Here is an 18,555-nt window from a genome sequence, read left to right as displayed (position 1 = left end):
TGTCCAAGAAACTAGAAAATTATAGGAATGGTTATCTTTTGGGTTCGGATATATGACCAACTCTTTTTATGCTTATAGTTGAACCAACACCATATTTGATACCTTCATTAATTCAAATGTTAGCACCTCTTAAAATGGGAGACAAAGAATAAAAGAATTTTGAGTATGTGAGTCGAGATAAACTATTTTGTTAATTATAAGGAAGAGAAAAAATTAATTACTCATATTTAAGTAAATACAAGAATCACCCCCAAAGTATACCATGTCTTTTACTCTTAGAAGAGGTTGAAAAGTTTGTCCATTAACTTACTTCTTGGAGACAAGTTTATGAAATAGTTCAATAAACTTAATTCTTGGAGACAAGTTTATGAAATATAATCTTAACCCTCATATATTCATTTGGGTGATATAATTTCAAACTTTGTAGAAAAAGTAATCTTAGTCATCTAAGAAGATGGTATATTCTAAAAAAGATACTCTGATCATCTCTTATTGTATATAGATAAATAAGGTCGTCTTTTAGATATCGTATAAAGTTTAAGAGAAAAGACACATCAATCTTTGATCTTTTCAATTTGAAACATCTATTTGTTGAAATCTTTAAAAATTAGGAGATTATGTTGAACCCATGGGTAAGACGGTTGGTAGTAATTTGTGATATCTCATGAAGTTGAGGTGACAAAATCTTGGTAAAATCGTTTTCCATATTTTAATTTCCCCATTCGATAACACATATATGTTAAAATATAGTAAGAGTACTTGATATATTCATGTCATGTCTAACTATTAGAGGAATAGTTCAACAAAAAAAAAAGAACTATTAGAGGAATCTAAAGACTCTAACCAAGCTATTAATAAAACACATGTTTGAAAATTTTGGGGACATTCTATTTGCAGCTAGTTGCATCTAAAGTTTAACCAAGTTTTAGGCTTGAGACTGAGTGATGCAATCAAAGGTTGTATATTTGCCACGTAAGGTAAGTGGGCAGTTTAGATGTTGTTATCAAATAGTTTTGTTCATACACTGATACACACACGGTTTCTATTTGCCGCCTTGATTATTAAAATACATCTGGTTAGATTGAATTATTATAAAGGACATTGACGAACAAGTGAAAGTCAATAGAGAAATCAGAAAAATCTTTATAACAACAAAATGACACGGTTCACTGAACCTCAAGTGATAGTGTGGGACACAAATTGAATAAGAGTGTTTAAATACTAACAAGTAGATTAAATTAGCCATGTCAATTTCACCCGATATAGAAAGAATGTTGCCACATTAAATAACATTAAAGTTTACGACTATTAGTTTGGATTCAGTTTTGAGTTTGAGTTTGAGTTGAGATCATTACACAAATTTTGCAAGAACATAGACATTGTTTTCCTAAAGTATTTACGAACTACTAAAAAAATGTGTCATGTAAACGTAATGTTCGTCTACTTTTCAAGAAACTGTCCACAAACTTATGAATTTCACCTCTTTTGGAAATCGAATATGGGACTTCTAGATTTTTAGAGTTTATTTTAACACTTTCAACCGCATGGACAACGAAGTGTTGACAACGCCTTCGCTATTAAACATATGTTTCGGGTGACTATCACTATCTACTATCTAATCAATTAGGAACTTGTTATAAAAGGGAGGTCAGGTCAATGACTAAACACATTTTCACGAAAAATTTACCAATGTATAGAGAGAAGGTCAAGTAAATTTTTACGATAAAAGTAAATGATTGTATTAAAATGAGATATATGATAAAATTAGATAATGATTCTCGGCGTCTGACAACATTGGTTTCCTGGATCAACACTTGGTCATCCAAGTGGTTGAAAGTGTTGACATAAACTCCAAAAATTTGGAGGTCCCAGATCTGATTCCCACAGGAAGTGAAATCAATAGTTATTGAACTTGAGTTATCAAAGGTATAGATAACAAGTTTGTTGGATTTTAGATGTTATTGGGCTCTACACCTCTTTCATTTGCAATTTAACTTCTGTGGTTTGCCGGTTGTCGTCAAATAATGTGTCATAGTCATGTAATGCCTAATGTAGGATATAGCTCATTTCAAAAAAGGAAAAACATTGGCTTCCTGGGAAAGGTTATGGTCTTTTTTTTTTTTTTTTGAAAGGAAAGGCAATGGACTTATGGTGTTTAATCTTCATGAGCCAAGAACTGCTATTTATCTTGGCCGCGGCTTTGGGGAATAAAAAAAATTCTCCGGGGAATAATTTCTCGAGGGAATCCAGATTTTTTTGAAAATTCTCCGGGGAATAAATTTTTAAGGGGAACACAGAATACATTTTTTTGAAAGTTCTCCTCCATCTCATCTGCCACTTCATCTTCTCGACACCTCATCATCTTCTCCAACGAAAGTCGCCGGCCGGCCAATTTTCCGGCCGGCGACCTTCAAACATAATTTTTTTTTTTAAATTTTCTCTCTCCTCTCTCTCTCTAATTCTTTTTTTCTTTTCTCTCTCTCTCTCTAAAACAGATCTAGAGAGAGGTCTGTTCTCGAGATTAGGGTTTCATTCATTTGAATCAATAGATCTTACTTTTGTTTGTTTACTCTTAATCATTACCTATACTTGTGTTATCAGTTTGTTAACTTATGATTTCTTATTCTGATCAGAATCATGGCGGATACCAAGGCAGTGACGATCCGTTCTAGGAAGTTCATGACTAATAGACTTCTCTCTAGGAAGCAATTCGTGAGTTCTTTTAATTAAACTGCTTAGCATAATAGTTTTAGCCCTAATTGACCTTCTTCTTATGTGTTTTTTGATTGTAGGTCATTGATGGTAACTTTGAATTAGGGTATTCATGTTTCAAAGGTATATAAATTAGGGTAGTTTTAGCCCAGGAAGACCAAATGTTTCAAAGGTATATAAATTATAATCTCCCCTTTTCCTTATTTTTTGCTGGTAAGTTTGAATTAGGGTATTCATGTTTCTAATTCGTGTAAATTTGTAGGCTGAGTTGAAAGAGAAGTTGGGGAAGACGTACGAAGTGAAAGACCCTAATTCAATCTTCGTGTTCAAGTTCCGAACTCACTTTGGAGATGGAAAATCTACCGGGTTTGGATTGATTTATGACTAGGTTGACAATGCTAAGAAATACGAACCAAAATACAGGCTTATTAGGGTAAGAATTAACCTCTCTCAGTCTCGGATAATATGACCATTGATCTCTCTCTCTTTCTAGATCTGTTCTAGAGAGAGAGAGAGAGAGAGAGAAAAGAAAGAAAAAAAATGAGAGAGAGAGAGAGGAGAGAGAAAATAAAAAAGAAAAAGATTTTTTTTTATGTTTGAAGGTCGCCGGCCGGAAAATTGGCCGGCCGACGACTTTCGCCGGAGAAGATGATGAGGTGTCGAGAAGATGAAGTGGCAAAGAGAGGTGATGAGATGGAGGAGCCTTTTTTATAGCATTTTCTAAAATTAGAAGCCCCTTAGCAATAAAAAGAAACATAAAAAGTCAATCTTATTTGACTAGTTTCAAGAAAAGTCTTTATTCCCCGGAGAATTTTCTTTATTCCCCAAAGCCGCGGCCTTTATCTTCCTACGTCAAGATACAAGTGTTGGACCAATTTAGTCTTACCAAAATTCGCCCACCACAAAAAGTTTTTCAAACTAGGTAGGTCCCACACTGACCGAGATCGTCAATGATGACGCAGTGCTATTACATAATCTTACACTTTCGAGGGTCAATTCTAATTTAGCCCCCATATGTGACTGAGTAGAAACTTTGGCCTCTATAATACGTCTATGTTTCCAATTTGGTCTACCAAACCATGATTCCGTTATTTAAATTTAATTTTATCGGAAGATCGTCAGTTAAGTCTGAAGTTGGAGTGCTACACTCTGGGTCCAAACTTTCATTTTGTCACAAATTAGGGGGCAAATTGGAATTAATCAGACTTGTTAGACTACTGTGGGGGCAGTGGGGGTGGTTCCACTAAAATTTGTATGTTGGACGTAAATTCACTTCCTTCCTCGAAACACCTCTCTCAATAGTCAATAGTACTAGTACTTAACTTGACTCGCCTTGACCGACTTTTCTTGTTATAAATACCCTTCATTTTGGTTTACTCTTTTAAGTCTCAATTTTCACCCAATCTTCTTCCTCTGCTTCTTCTCTCATTAACTTTCTCTCTCTTATTTCTTCTCACATTAAGCATCACTTCACAAAATTTCAAAGAATGACTAAGGTAAGTGATCATTCTTCAATCCAAATTCAGTTCAAATTTTGATTATCAGTGGTTATTAATCAGTTTTCTAGATTTGTTTTCATCTGGGTCTTAATTGATTCTTTCATTTATAAGCTTGAATTGTTTAAATTTCACATAGGAGTAATTTTTTTTTAAAATTTTCCCCACAGAAACTTATTCTGAGTTTGGATTTACATGATGAGAAAGACAAAAAGAAAGCCATGAAAGCTGTTACTAGTCTTACAGGTAGCTTTCTTTCTAAATTCCAATTTTCAATAAATTTTAGTTCAAAATGATCAGGACCCAGATCTTAAAAAACAAAATTAAGCTTACCCATTTTGTTAATTTGTAGGGATTGGATCAGTTTCAGTGGATATGAAGGAGAAGAAATTAACAGTTATTGGTGAAGTTGATCCTGTTGATGTTGTTGCTAAATTAAGAAAAAGACATTATTTTACAGAATTGATATCAGTTGGACCTGAAAAAACAGAAGAGAAAAAGAAAGAAGAACCAAAGAAAGATGATAAGAAGAAAAGTGAGAAGGATGAATTAGCAGAGATTATAAATGCTTATAAAGCTTATCATCCTCATTTGACAACCCATTATTATGTTCAAAGTGTTGAAGAGAATCCAAATGCTTGTGTTATTTGTTAAACTATTTGAATTTGAGTTCCAAATTGAATCTTATATTCTCTTATAGTTCAAGAAAAAGAGAAGCTTATATGTACACCATTAATATATTTTTTTTTCTTCTTTCGAGTGTCCGTAAAATTTAGAGAGAGAGAGAATTTTACACGATGTCTTCCAACAAAATTGCGAACCTTAAAGTTTAACCCACAGGTATCCATGAGGTTCTCAATTTGTGAGTAGGATGAAAATATCGATCACTTATTCCGTACATGTGATGAAAATAACGATCGCTTATTCTGTCCATGTAGAAAGACTAGGGAGGCATGGATGTGTTCTCTCCATCATATGTGAGGGAGGATTCGACCTCTACTACTTGTACAAAGTACTTAACCGTTGAACTATATCGCGGCTCTTGTCAATTTCCTAGTTTTATTCAATGTATTCTAACCGTAACAGCCGATAGAATTCTCAAGAATATGCCCTTAATGAGGTTGGGGCCCAAAGAAGCTTCTTTGGTTGCTTTTGGGCTGGGCCGCCCCTGGCTGCTGTGAGAAGTTTTGTAGCTTCAACGACAATGAAAGCTGAAGTTTGGGCAACACAGTTGGTTGTATACATGGCGAAAAAATTCCCCAGTATGGGTGCATCATTGAAGGAGATGTCATAATTGTCATAAAAGCTTGTTCAGATCACTCAGATAATGCACCATGGAGAATTCGAGCTATTATCACTGATATTCAAGATGATTCGGCTGCACTTCAAAGAGTGGAACTCAAGTATTGCCCTCGTGAGGCAAATAATGTTGCGCATTCATTATCAAAGTTTAATTTCAAGCTTGAGTTTAATCAAACTATGGATACTTATGAGACTCTGAATTGCATTGTAAGAACGTTGGCGGCATATTTAGGCAACATTAATATTTGCTCTAGTAGCTAACAAAATCAGGCAATGGCCTAAATTTACCAAAAGAAAAGAAAAAAATTACGATAAAAGTAAATGATTGTGTTATATATGATAAAATTAGATAATGTTTCTTGCCTCTGACAACATCGATAGACTAAGAAAGGTTATGATTTTTAATCTTCATAACTGAAACAACTGGTGTTTATCTTTTGGGAAATACTAAAGTTACTTAGAATTCTTACTTAGAGGATGACATGCTGACTCATCCGGGTAAAAGAACGGTCTAGATCGTAGTCAAACTTTGAAAAAACTTCGTCTTTTAGTGAAAAATAAGTCAACATGACATCCTCTAAGTAACTTTAGCACCTCCCTTATCTTCCTAGGTCAAGATTCAAGTGCTGGACCAATTTACTCGTTCCCAAATCGACCCCGTCACAAAAGGTTTCAAACTAACTAGGTCCAACAATATGTCGGACAGTCAGAGTACTGTGGCATTTTTTAAATTAAGTTTTTCAAAAACAATCTCCAATGCAACATTTAATCAACATCTTAATGATGTGACATTTTTTATGTTGAGATATCTCACCAAAAAACTCAATATTTGAGTTTTCTTTTGATTATCTCAATTGTCTTGGTCAACACCTTTTATATTTTAAACCAATAAGAAACTTTTTTTCATATCTAATTTATTTTTATTGAATCAATGAATGATATGTTTCTCATTTAGAGTTCTTTTTGAGATCTCCATTGAAAACATACAAATTTAATTGACACTCGATGCATATGAATAATTAAGTTTGTTTTTTTGCAACACTCAAAAACCAATCATTTTTACTTTTTTTTTTTAGTTGCAAGAATCATTTTTACTTATGTGGCATTTATTTTGGATTTAAATTAGGATTTAAAATTGTAAAACTTGTAAATGAGTGTGACCCAAAACTACGAGCGTTGTTGCTCCACCGAACACATAAACCGAACGTATTCAACTATTCGGGAACAAGGTTTGATTCTACATCTCTCTCTTCCTCTGCCTTTCTCTGTGTTTGTGTTGAAGGGACCATTAATTTAATTTGTACATTAATTTTGGTATGAAAAAATTTAGAACCAATTTGACAGACACCTTTAAAATTTAAGTCAATGTTCAATTTTCTGTGGATGTCCCTGTTGTACTCATCATGGAGGTGATTTTGGCATGAAAGTGTTGAGTTTGTGTTGAATTTTTTGTCAAAGATGAAATTGTTTCAAAAGCTAGTCCTTTTTTGCTCCATCTTCATTGTATATTTGGATAGTAGTATAAATAAGGTCACTAAATAAGTGGATATCGTTATTAAGTTTAAAAAAGAAAAAATTCCCACATACCAATCTTTTTCTTCTATCTATTTGTTGAAATACGAGGATTATGACTGACCTTTACAATTGGTCTTTTATTCGAAAACTATATATTTTCAACATAACACTCAATTTGCGTACAACTTTTCCACAACCTAAAAACTTCATTAGTACAATCAAAAATTGAAATGTGGTCACATAAGATCAGGAAATTATGTTAGGCCGATGGTTAAGACTGTTGGTAGTAATTTATAATATTGGCATGGAATTGAGGAGACAAAACCGTAAGATAAAATGGTTTTATTGATATGAATTTCCCGATTCGAGAACACATATATGTTAAAATATAGTACTTGATAACTTCATGTCTTACTATTAGAGGAATCTAAAAACTATAACCACGATTTTAATAAAATACATGTTCGAAATTTTGGACTACAGGACATTCTATTTGCAGGTAGTTTACATCTAAAGTTTAACCAAGTTTTAGGCTTGTGTGATGCAATCAGAGGTTGTATATTTGCCACGTAAGATAAGTGGGCAGTTTAGAAGTTATTATCGAATAAACTTGTTCATACACACACAGCTTCTATTTGTGGCCTAGATTATTAAAATACATCTGGTTAGATTGAATAATTATAAACGACATTGACGAAGAAGTCTCAAAGTAAACGAGTCAACAATGATTAAATGAAGTCAATAGAGAAATCAGAAAAATATCTTTATAATGACGAAATAACACGGTTCACCCAACCTCTAGTGAATAGTGATAGTGTGAACAAATTGAATTGCAGGAAACTTCTTCCACCATGGGATCCTCCTAGGGGTGGCAATTTGGTCCGAACCGGTGGGTTTTTTCCCGAACCCGCCCCTAATGGAACGGGTTTTACCGCCCCGTTTATTAAATGGGACGGTAATGGTATGAAGATAAAACCATTTACCGGGTTCGGGGCGGGTTTGGGATTAGGTAGTAAAACCCGCCCCGCCCCGATTATATATGTTATGTATTATATATACAATAGGTTTCTAAAACTTTTTATCTTATAACATCAATTTAACTATTTTATATTTTATATTATGTAATAAGTTGTAGTGTTTATAGTTGATAAAACCAAAATGTTATAAAATTTTGGTCATAATATTTATATTATTTTGATTAATCTAACTTATTTGAAATAAAAATATGAAATTTATATTTAAATCCGACCCGCCCCGCACCGTTTCATGTTAAACGGGGCGGGGCGGGTCGGTAATGGTTAAGTAATTTCTAATCGGAACGGGTATGGTAATTAAATACCCACCCCGGTTAACTATCGGGACGGAAATGGTAAAACCCGTTTACTAACGGGGTGGACTTGGGAAAGAGGTAACCCGTCCCAAACCCGCCCCGTTGACATCATCCTCCAGACAAAAGGACACTTAAAACTCTTAGGATTTGTTCCAACTTCCACGGCCATAGGATCCCCCACACAAAAGGAGATTTAAAACTCATAGGATCATACTGACAAGAGGACACTTGTTCCACCATTATTAAGGAATGGATTCTGCCACCACCAAACACCATCAAATGCCATTTTGATGTTTCATTCACAAAAATTACATAAGAATGTCATTCATCTAGGTCAATCTTGTTGATGAATTTTTGACTCTATTACCTCTTTTGTGTTAATGGATCAACAATTCACTTAAAAAAAACTAAATGAAGAAACAAATTGAATTTAGTTGCATTTGATAAATTAATAAACAAAATTATCTTGTTCATTTTCATTTTTTTTGTTGAAAGATTTTCATCTTTTTTTTGTTGGAAGTTGTTCATTTTCACTCACTTGATGCAAAAAGAATGTTAACATACTGAAACACTACAACTATGAATTTAGATTCAACTTCCGGCGTTTGAATTTTGATCATTACACATTTTAAAAAAAAAATACAGGTACATTTTTCTTAAAATATCTACAAACTATTAAAAGATTGTATCTGGTGTAAACTAATGTTCATCTACTCTTTTAGCGTAGTATTCACATAACGTCAATAAATTATTTATTGTATATAATAATATAGAAGCATACATTCTTTGACAGAAATTACAATTTAAATCCAGTCAGAATAATATGGTGAAGTACTAAATATGGTCAAATATTAAAATATCATCGAATGATTTGAGGTATTAAGTCCTTTTTCTAAAAGTTTATTAGTTAAATCCTGTCAAAATAATATGGTGTGAATTTTCTATATATTCACAAAAAATTAGATAAACTTCAATATAAAAATTAAATTAAATGTGGTATATACTACTATGAATAATAACCTTGTTTGTAGATGGATATGTTGAATAATGTTTTTTTGTGAAACTAATCTCAGGTCTTCCCAACTAAACATGTACATTGTGTGACAACCATGTCAAATAGAACAAATCTATGGAAGGGATCTCAGATGCTCAATAAGTGAGCACATTTCCGTAGAAATCGTATCATTTCATTCATAGAATGTGAAAATAAATTCTTAGGATATAAGTTGTATAAGTAATTATAATGAAATCAAATAATGTTTGTTTGAGTTCGAGAACATTAAGTAGTGATTTATTATCTTCATGAGTCAAACAACTCTTAAGTCTCTTATTTATCTTCCAAGTTCTAGATTCTAAGTGTTGGACCAATTTTCTCTTACTTCTCCGCCCGCCACAAAAAGTTTTTCAAACTAGGTCCTACCTACAGTATGTCTGAGTAATGGGACATAATCTTAGGGTTCATTTCATTTTAGCCCCCTAAAGATGACCAACTCATCAAAATGGCTCCCTAAAGATGACTAGCTTCTAATCTTGCCCCCCCCCCCCCCCCCATTTTTTTATTTTTTATTTTTCGTCAGACTTTAGTGAGCAGGATGTTCTTACGAAAAAATACTCATGCATGTATCTTCCTTGCCAGCCAAAATTTTGGGGTTAGAAGACTCATTACAACTTGTTAAACTAATGAACTTTATTTAATTTTCAAAATTTGAAAGTGGATAATAAGGTTATATTACTAACAAAAATCATAGATAGAGTCATAGAGAGGTGTGATTTGGTTTGTTCTTTATTGATAGTAGTACTCTTTATCTAGAGAGAGATAACGAAAATGGGGTTTACCTTCAATGGATTAATAGATGGCTATTCCAACACAACAATATCTAGAGAATCTGAATCGCGGTTTTTCATTTATGGGTTCTCAAGAATGGGTGGGAACAGGTGGCAGAGGATTTTGGTGAGAAAAATCAGCTCACTAACGTCTGATAGAAAAATGTAACAAAGGGCCAAATTGGAAGTTAGTCATCTTCCTGGGGCCGTTTTGGTGAGTTGGTTATCTATAAGGGGCCAAAATGGAACTAACCCCATAATCTTACACTTTCCGCTTAATTCCTATTTAACCCCCAAAATTTAGTCTCTACTACTGCCCATCATTCTAAATTAGTCTCTAAAATTATAATTTCGGTAGTCAAATTTAACAGTCAACATATACTTTATATTTTGTCTTTCTTTCCAAAATGTTTTTGTCCCTCTTTTTCCCCTTTACGCTTGTCGGGAAAACCGTAAGTGAGTAACCAAGTAACAACGTGGAACAGATATGTAAACACAATTTTTTTAATTGATAACGAATTTGGGTTCAAATTGGAATTAATCCTACACTGTGGGGTGGTTCGAATAAAATGTGTGGAGTTCGACCTAAATTCCCTTCCTTCCTCGAAACACCTCTCATTAGTACCTATTTTGACTTCCATTGACTTGTTTTGTCTTGTTATAAATACCCTTCATTTTGGTCTACTCTTTCGTCTCAATTCTCACCCAATCTTCTTCTTCTTCTTCGTTTTCTTCTTCTCTGACACACTTCTTCTCTAGTTTCTTCTCACATTTCAGCATCAATTCACAAAATTTCAAAGAATGACAAAGGTGGGTGATCATTCTTCAATCCAAATTTAGTTTAAATTTTGGTTATCAATGGTTATTAATCAGTTCAAGTTTCTTCTCACATTTCAACACCGAGATCGTCAAATGATGTCGCTGTGCTATGACATAATCTTACACTTTTGAGGGTCAATTCCAATTTCGCCCCCATATGTGACTGACTAGAAACTTTGGCCTCTATAATACGTCCATGTTTCCAATTTGGTCTACGAAGACATGATCCCATTATTTAAACTTAACTTTCTCGGAAGATCATCAGTTAAGTGTGAAGTTGGAGTGCTACACTCTGGGGCCAAATTTCAAGTTAGTCATAAATTAGGGGGGAAATAGGAATGAATCACTTGTTAGACTCTGGGGTGGTTCCACTAAAATTTGTGGTGTTAGGGAAATTCACTTCCTTCCTCGAAACACCTCTCAATAGTCAATAGTACTAGTACTTAACTTGACTCGCCTTGACTGACTTTTCTTGTTATAAATACCCTTCATTTTGGTTTACTCTTTTAAATCTCAATTTTCACCCAATCTTCTTCCTCTGCTTCTTCTCTCATTAACTTTCTCTCTCTCTAATTTCTTCTCACATTAAGCATCAATTCACAAAATTTCAAAGAATGACTAAGGTAAGTGATCATTCTTCAATCCAAATTCAGTTCAAATTTTGATTATCAGTGGTTATTAATCAGTTTTCTAGATTTGTTTTCATCTGGGTCTTAATTGATTCTTTCATTTATAAGCTTGAATTGTTTAAATTTCACAAAGGAGTAATTTTTTTTAAAAATTTTCCCCACAGAAACTTATTCTGAGTTTGGATTTACATGATGATAAAGACAAACAGAGAGCCTTGAAAGCTGTTACTAGTCTTACAGGTAGCTTTCTCTTTAAATTCTTGAATTTTAGTTCAAAATGATCAGAACCCAGATCTTAAAAAACAAAATTAAGCTTACCCATTTTGTTAATTTGTAGGGATTGGATCAGTTTCAGTGGATATGAAGGAGAAGAAATTAACAGTTATTGGTGAAGTTGATCCTGTTCATGTTGTTGCTGTATTAAGAAAAAAACATTATTTTACAGAAGTGGTATCATTTGGACCTGAAAAAACAGAAGAGAAAAAGAAAGAAGAACCAAAGAAAGATGATAAGAAGAAAAGTGAGAAGGATGAATTAACAGATATTATAAATGCTTATAAAGCTTATCATCCTCATTTGACAACCCATTATTATGTTCAAAGTGCTGAAGAGAATCCAAATGCTTGTGTTATTTGTTAAATTATTATTTGAATTTGAGTTCCAAATTGAATCTCATATTCTCTTATAGTTCAAGAAAAAGAGAAACTTATATGTACACCATTAGTGTTTTTTTCTTCTTTCTTGTGTAGTAAAATTGAGGGAAAGAGAGAGGGGTAAGATGTGTAGTAATTGATCTTCTTAATAAGATTTATTATTATTTAAATGAATTTATTATTGTTTCTTAATTTGTTTCATAGTTTTCGTTAAGTTTGTAGTCATCTAACGTGAAACTATTCTCACACTTTAATAGGAAGATTAATTAGAATAATAGAAAATGATGGAAGTATTATTGAAAAATGCATAGATAGAAGAGATGTATGTATAAGAGCATACCTTATGGATCCCTCTAAAAGAACACCAAAAAAGACTTTTGACCAATTTTTTTGGTTTTATTAGGTTTTGATTTCAAAGAAAAACTCCAAAAATTCAACTAAATCACTATTCAACTTCAACCACACACGAAATTTTATTTTTATTACTTTTAACTCTTATTTTTAAGACAAAATCAGATTACAAATAATTAGAATGTTTAATTTTCATTTTAATTGATAATTTAATTAAGTAAATTTATTAATTTGGAACTCAAGGCAAAATAAATAAAGATTAGAAGGACTAAAAGCAACTAAAAGAGTAGTAAAAGGACTTAATATAACTTAAAAAATAATTAGATCCACCACCAATTTGATGAACACCCCCCAAATTTGGCGGGTCACACCGTTGACGCGACTAGCAAAACTATCTCGTTGGACTTCATCAGCACATCAAAACACCCGTCAAATTTTAGTGCTTTGCCGTGCTTGTGAGGATGCTCTAATACGTCCGTAGAATTTTCTTTTTGAAAATTATTTTCTCTTATTTCTAAATTATCGTAAAGTAAGAGGGAACACGAAAGATCATAACAAATTTTGGTGTTTTGTCGTGCTATTGACGATGGTCTAATACTTTCTTTGAGTTTTCTTTTTCAAAAATCATTTTCTCTTATTTCTAAATTATTATAAAGTAAGAGGGAAAAAGAAATATCATAAACCGTACTTATCAGCTAATTTCACCAAATGAATAATTTAAGTGTTTTGACTGAATATTTTTGTGTCATAATTTTGTTTGCGCAATAATAAGACTATTACTGTGGTTTGATCGGAAGGACATATAGCTTATTCTTCCCGAGTCTCCGACATTCGTACAATTTATAATGTTACAACCTATACACTCGAACAAAAATACAAAATATAGTACAAATGCGTGTGTCTGGTGGGACTTGGGAGTGGGAGTGGGGGAGGGGCCAAAACGACTTAATTGCTGGACTTGTCAATATTTTCTTCCTTCAACTCTTACCCACTTGATATTGACTAACTTTGGCCAAATAATTGAATCGAAATCTTGTGGTTAAGAGAGTATTCATTACTAACAAATACGAATAAAGATGTGATTGTGGTGTTAACAAACAATTTGGTGGCACATTTTGGATCATAATTGTTTCCTAACCTCCTCTTAACTCAAAAAAAATACAAAAACGCTTTTAATCCATCCTTATAAAGTAAGTATAAACTTTTTAAAAACATATTTGATTTGTCAATTTTGAAGTTAAATGATTGTTCTTAAATTAATATTTAAGTGGTCCATTCTCTTATGAAAATGAGCCACAAAATTAAGATTATCAACTCTGGCTCCGATCAGGAGTGTTTGAATGCTTTCAAATTTAGAACTTTTTGACATACTATTTATCAGAAGATACTAGAAGATCGACATTTGTCTGGATAGAAAAATACAATAACCTTTATCAAGCCCACTCGAAGATAAGTGGTTGTTTGAGAAATATTAGTTATCGGTTTGGCATCAAGAAATTTCATTGAACTCGAATATGGTAGGCCTCGGTTTGGCATCAAGAAATTTCATTCAACTCGTATGTGGTAGGTCTATGAGAGAAACCAGTAACAGGTTCAATCGTCACTGTTTAAAAAGACATGGTGACTTTTGCATTAGAATAAAAAACTAACTAATAGACAACATCATATGATACACTTTTGTTGATGAAAATATCATTAGGGAAAACCAAATGACATTAACATAACATGATATTTTTCGAAGAGAAGAAATGAAAAAGAGGATTAACGATTAATCATTCAAGCATTTACATTCCTATTTTGCCTTCAATGGGAGGGCTAGCATCTTTAATTATTCCAATTCCATCCTTTAACAGAATATATTTATACGATGATGGGTCTTTCTTTAGTTTTATTGTATCGTTTTCTTCGAACCTGATAACCAAAAGCGAAGAAATACTTATATGAAACGAAAAATGCTGTTAAGACAAGTATATATTTCACATAGTATATAACAATATGTAGTATAATTATTTGTTTACATACTTGATGCGAGAGTAGAGAGCTTCGAGTATCGACCATTGCCTTGGAATTCAACAGGGGAAGATCTTGCAGCTGCAGGAGAGCTAGATAGAGATGGTCTAAAAGATGGAGACTGAACGTAAGGAGAAATAGGTGAATGCAGTATAGGAGTATGATGATACGAAGAACGTGGAGAGGAAAGTGGAGTCTGTTTTATGTAACGATAAGGCGATACCAGACTAGGAGAACTTGGTGGTGATTTTCTTGGCATTAACATATTTATTCTAATCCTGCAACAACATAGAGAACCAAACATCGATTAAGATCGTTAATGGAGCAAAGTTAAGAAGAATAGAATGAAATGCACCAAGTGTCAAATTCCCTTACTTGTTATGAACATCAACATACTCATCAGTTTCATCAAATATTTCTTCCTGCAAGGATTTAGTATCTGTTAATGGATATGTAGAAAGTCGTATAATTGAAATCAGAGGTCAACAGGGCTGGCCCACTAGTAGGCTAGCTCGGGTTGTAGCTCAGAGATTGCCCACATATGATCCTCCTAAAAGGTGTCTAATGGGTTTAAAGCTTTTCGCAGGGTAATGAGTTCATAAGAGTAGACTACAGATTCTTGATTCCGCCCTTGAAGGGTCGGTAGCCCAAACTTCCTATTGATGGTTCTCCTGAAGTAGATGGGTTTTCGGATTCACACAAGTTAGCTTGGGTCGATGCATCCTTTATAGTAGCCGCAAAAAGGTCTTGGTTATGCCTGAAAAGTTGGCAGTCCGAGCTTGCTTACTGATGACTCTCCTTAAAGGAGCCTCAAATATCTTCGGGTTTACACCAGTTAGCCCAGGTGGTTAGGCCAACGCATCTATTTGAGCAGCCAACGGAAATCCTTGCTCCACTCTGGGAGGGTCGGTGGCCAAGCCTGCCTAATGATGGTTCACCTGCCTAATGGTGGTTCACCTGCCTAATGATGGTTCACCTTAAAGGGAGCTTGACAGATCCAAAGACGTTCTGGCTATCCCGGGTCAATGCCTACACTTGAGTAGCCTGTAGAAATTCTTGGTCCCCCTCCTCGAGGTTGACAGACCAACCTTTCCTACTAATGGCTCCCCTTACAGGAGTGTAATAGGTTCATAGGTTTTCGGGGTTTAAGACCGGGTCAGTGCATCCATTAGAGCGGCCTATATAAATTCTTGGTTCCACCTTGAAGACCGTAACATTTTTGTTCGACATTAGGCATTTGCCGTAATTTTAAAAGTCGCTATGAGACTTGACTTTTTTTGAAAAATAGTAGAATACCTGTAAAAGTTCTTCTATAACATCTTCCATTGTGATAATACCAATGACTTCTTCATCTGGTGAATAGCTAGAGAGAGAATCCAAATCTGCATCAACAATATCGTCGTAAAATCCTCGTTGTTTTCCTTTCCTCAACTGTGGACTCGTACCTTTGTTTGTTTCGACAATGCTCCTTAACCTAGGACTCATCGTTTCGGAGTTAACAGAGGGAGAATTAGGAATAGCCATAACTGAGTGAAAATCATTTCCTGTCAATACAAAAAAACAAATGAAAGTACCTATTAGAAAACCGTGTGAAAATAAAATTATCAAAACATTATCGTATAGATGATGCATTACCATTTTCTTCAAGATGGGATTGTTTCATGTTCATGTTCATTCTTTTCCTTTCCGTGTTAGAACCTTTTCTACTCTCTGGGGTCGATATTACATCTTTCATGGACTTAACAACAACCGCAATATGACTATTTCCCTTCTGAAATTCATTAAGTATTTCATATAACGGCAAATGATCGGGAACTCTATCATATAAATAATACATTGTGTTAGCTATACATAAAAACATATTTGATGTTTTTTGAATTTAAGTTTATGCCTATGATCAGAAAAGATATTGTAGGAGTACCTTGGAATTCTTCTAATAGTTGCATTTCGAAGTGGTGTCGCATCTTGGGGGTTGCAGAAGATCAAATTTTTAACCTACAAGTAGATAAATTATAACATGAATTAATCTCCAAGAGAGTCTAAGTCAAAAAACCAATCTCTTGAAGTATATTAGAGGAAGATCAGATGACATGGATAGACTAAGTAAAAAGCCCAGGGTTGGACCACTAGTAGGCAAACAATGGCTACGTCTGTGGGGTTCATACTAACTAGTCCAAGTGGATATATTCGCTACAGTAGCTTATCAACCATTACCCAACAATATATAAATTCCTGGTTCCGCCCCTCGCTTCATTGAAACTATGCTTCTAGATAGAGTCAAATCTGAAAAAATTACCTTAATCGCCAACAATACTAACTATTCACTCAATCACTAGCATAAAGCATGAAAATGACGATGATTCTTAAATAGTTCAAACAAATCAGCCAGACCCCGTAAATCTCAAAACATCAACCTCTCTTTCCTTCGAAAAAAAAAAAGATTGTGAAGTACTTACGAGGATGAGGCCAACAATATTTGTTGGTGTTTCAGAGTAGATCGGTATACGACTATGCCCCTTGCTCATTATCAAACCCATTGTAGGCCTGATGAAAGATTTAACGAAACCATAAGAGTCATAGAAAGAGATTCATACCATAATTTCTAATAATTTACTGAAATATTTATGGGATATACGTGTCAAGTTTGGAGTTTATATCAAGGGAGAACGTCTGAGAGATTGGAGTCATAGCATCTTTGGCAGTCTTCTGTGTTAAATCTAAAGCTCCCGTTATAATAGTTGTTTCATCGTGGGTTAACTCGCCACCTTTTCCGGCCTATCCAGGAACCAAATGAAGACATTCGCACAATAAACACCGACAATAAAAAAAATTATAAGAGATTTGAGATGAAATGAGGTTTGATTTCAATATACCTCATTCCCATGCATATCAACCAGCGTTTTCAGCTCGGCTCGTCGTAAAAGAGCAAAGTGTCCCTTCCCTAGTAGATAATCTAGTAACTACAATCAAAGGAATCCCAAGAAACTTTGAGTGGATCTCGTATACCATGTTATGATAAGTAAAGACAATTCTAAAACGTCTTCATTTCTGACTTGGTCTGCTTGGTATACAAAGAAGTAACTTACCTTACTAATTGGATAAGAGATCGGGAAGAAGACTAACACGAGTAACTTAACAATCACTGCCATTTTTGCTCCGACACTCAACCCATATCTTGAACACACAGCTTGAGGAATAATCTAATAAGTAATAACAAAGAAGATATCATTCCTTAGGCGACTCAAAGAATAGATAATTTTCATATAATCAAATTGCGAGTTACAGGGTTTGATCATTTTACCTCACCAAAGGCAAGTATAAGTGTAACAGATATAAGTATAGCACCCCAAGCCGGTAAAACGGCATCAAGAAAAATAGGCAGTGCCTTAAACAACATAAAGTCCATCATTAATCATCTGAGTAGAATTGGAACCAAACAACATAAAACTGACAGAGACATACACGCACATGAAGATCTATACCTCCATTGCCAAGGAATTGCCTATAAGGAGAGTACAAAGAAGCAAGTGTTGATTCTTCACAATTGGAAGAATTTTAGCTGCATCGGGTAGAACAAAAAAACGTGAGAAAAATGAGTTGTCAATCCGTAAAGTTTAAATCGGAGAGTTCCAGAGTAGAAAGGTATGAAACCAACCTGCATTTTTTCGGTCCTGTGGTTGACCAGCTTTAATGAGGACCTCAAGATCGACTCGACTAAGGGACATTAATCCAAGGGTAAGACCAGACATTAAGCCGGCAAACATGACAAGAGCAACACATATAAGTATGTATATCCAAAACATGGGTTCACAACATGGCACATCATTTGCAGCCATGGTTGCTTTGCTCTGAACAAAATGTGAAAATGTGGCCGAGCTTGGTTGCGGTTATGTTAGTTATGAAGAAAACATGTT

General features: G+C 34.1%; 3 protein-coding genes across 3 annotated transcripts; 2 read left to right on the top strand and 1 right to left on the bottom strand.

Annotated features, from left to right (window-relative positions):
- The first annotated feature begins 4,101 nt into the window (after positions 1-4,101).
- LOC147552741 (heavy metal-associated isoprenylated plant protein 39-like) lies at positions 4,102-4,961 on the top strand. The gene is made up of 3 exons (XM_086669728.1): positions 4,102-4,208; positions 4,379-4,454; positions 4,561-4,961. Exons 1-3 carry the CDS (start codon positions 4,200-4,202, stop codon positions 4,860-4,862), a joined length of 387 nt encoding a protein of 128 aa, XP_086525854.1. The 5' UTR covers positions 4,102-4,199; the 3' UTR covers positions 4,863-4,961.
- Positions 4,962-11,472: 6,511 nt separating this feature from the next.
- LOC147552740 (heavy metal-associated isoprenylated plant protein 39-like) lies at positions 11,473-12,454 on the top strand. Its single transcript, XM_086669357.1, has 3 exons — positions 11,473-11,621; positions 11,792-11,867; positions 11,965-12,454. Exons 1-3 carry the CDS (start codon positions 11,613-11,615, stop codon positions 12,264-12,266), a joined length of 387 nt encoding a protein of 128 aa, XP_086525483.1. The 5' UTR covers positions 11,473-11,612; the 3' UTR covers positions 12,267-12,454.
- A 1,762-nt stretch (positions 12,455-14,216) lies between these two features.
- On the bottom strand, positions 14,217-18,555 carry LOC147552739 (DUF21 domain-containing protein At5g52790-like). Its single transcript, XM_086666973.1, has 13 exons — positions 18,297-18,555; positions 18,124-18,200; positions 17,943-18,026; positions 17,728-17,841; positions 17,515-17,601; positions 17,277-17,416; positions 17,098-17,185; positions 16,563-16,636; positions 16,277-16,458; positions 15,938-16,185; positions 15,017-15,063; positions 14,654-14,919; positions 14,217-14,542 (listed from the first exon to the last, which is right to left on the bottom strand). Exons 1-13 carry the CDS (start codon positions 18,475-18,477, stop codon positions 14,520-14,522), a joined length of 1,611 nt encoding a protein of 536 aa, XP_086523099.1. The 5' UTR covers positions 18,478-18,555; the 3' UTR covers positions 14,217-14,519.

Source organism: Eschscholzia californica, unplaced genomic scaffold (genome assembly GCF_041429995.1).
Source record: "Eschscholzia californica isolate CP2 unplaced genomic scaffold, dmEscCali1.0.p SCAF_3, whole genome shotgun sequence".
NCBI classification, from domain to species: Eukaryota; Viridiplantae; Streptophyta; class Magnoliopsida; order Ranunculales; family Papaveraceae; genus Eschscholzia; species Eschscholzia californica.
Note: the sequence above shows the minus strand (reverse complement) of the source record. Positions and strands in the feature narration are given on the sequence as shown.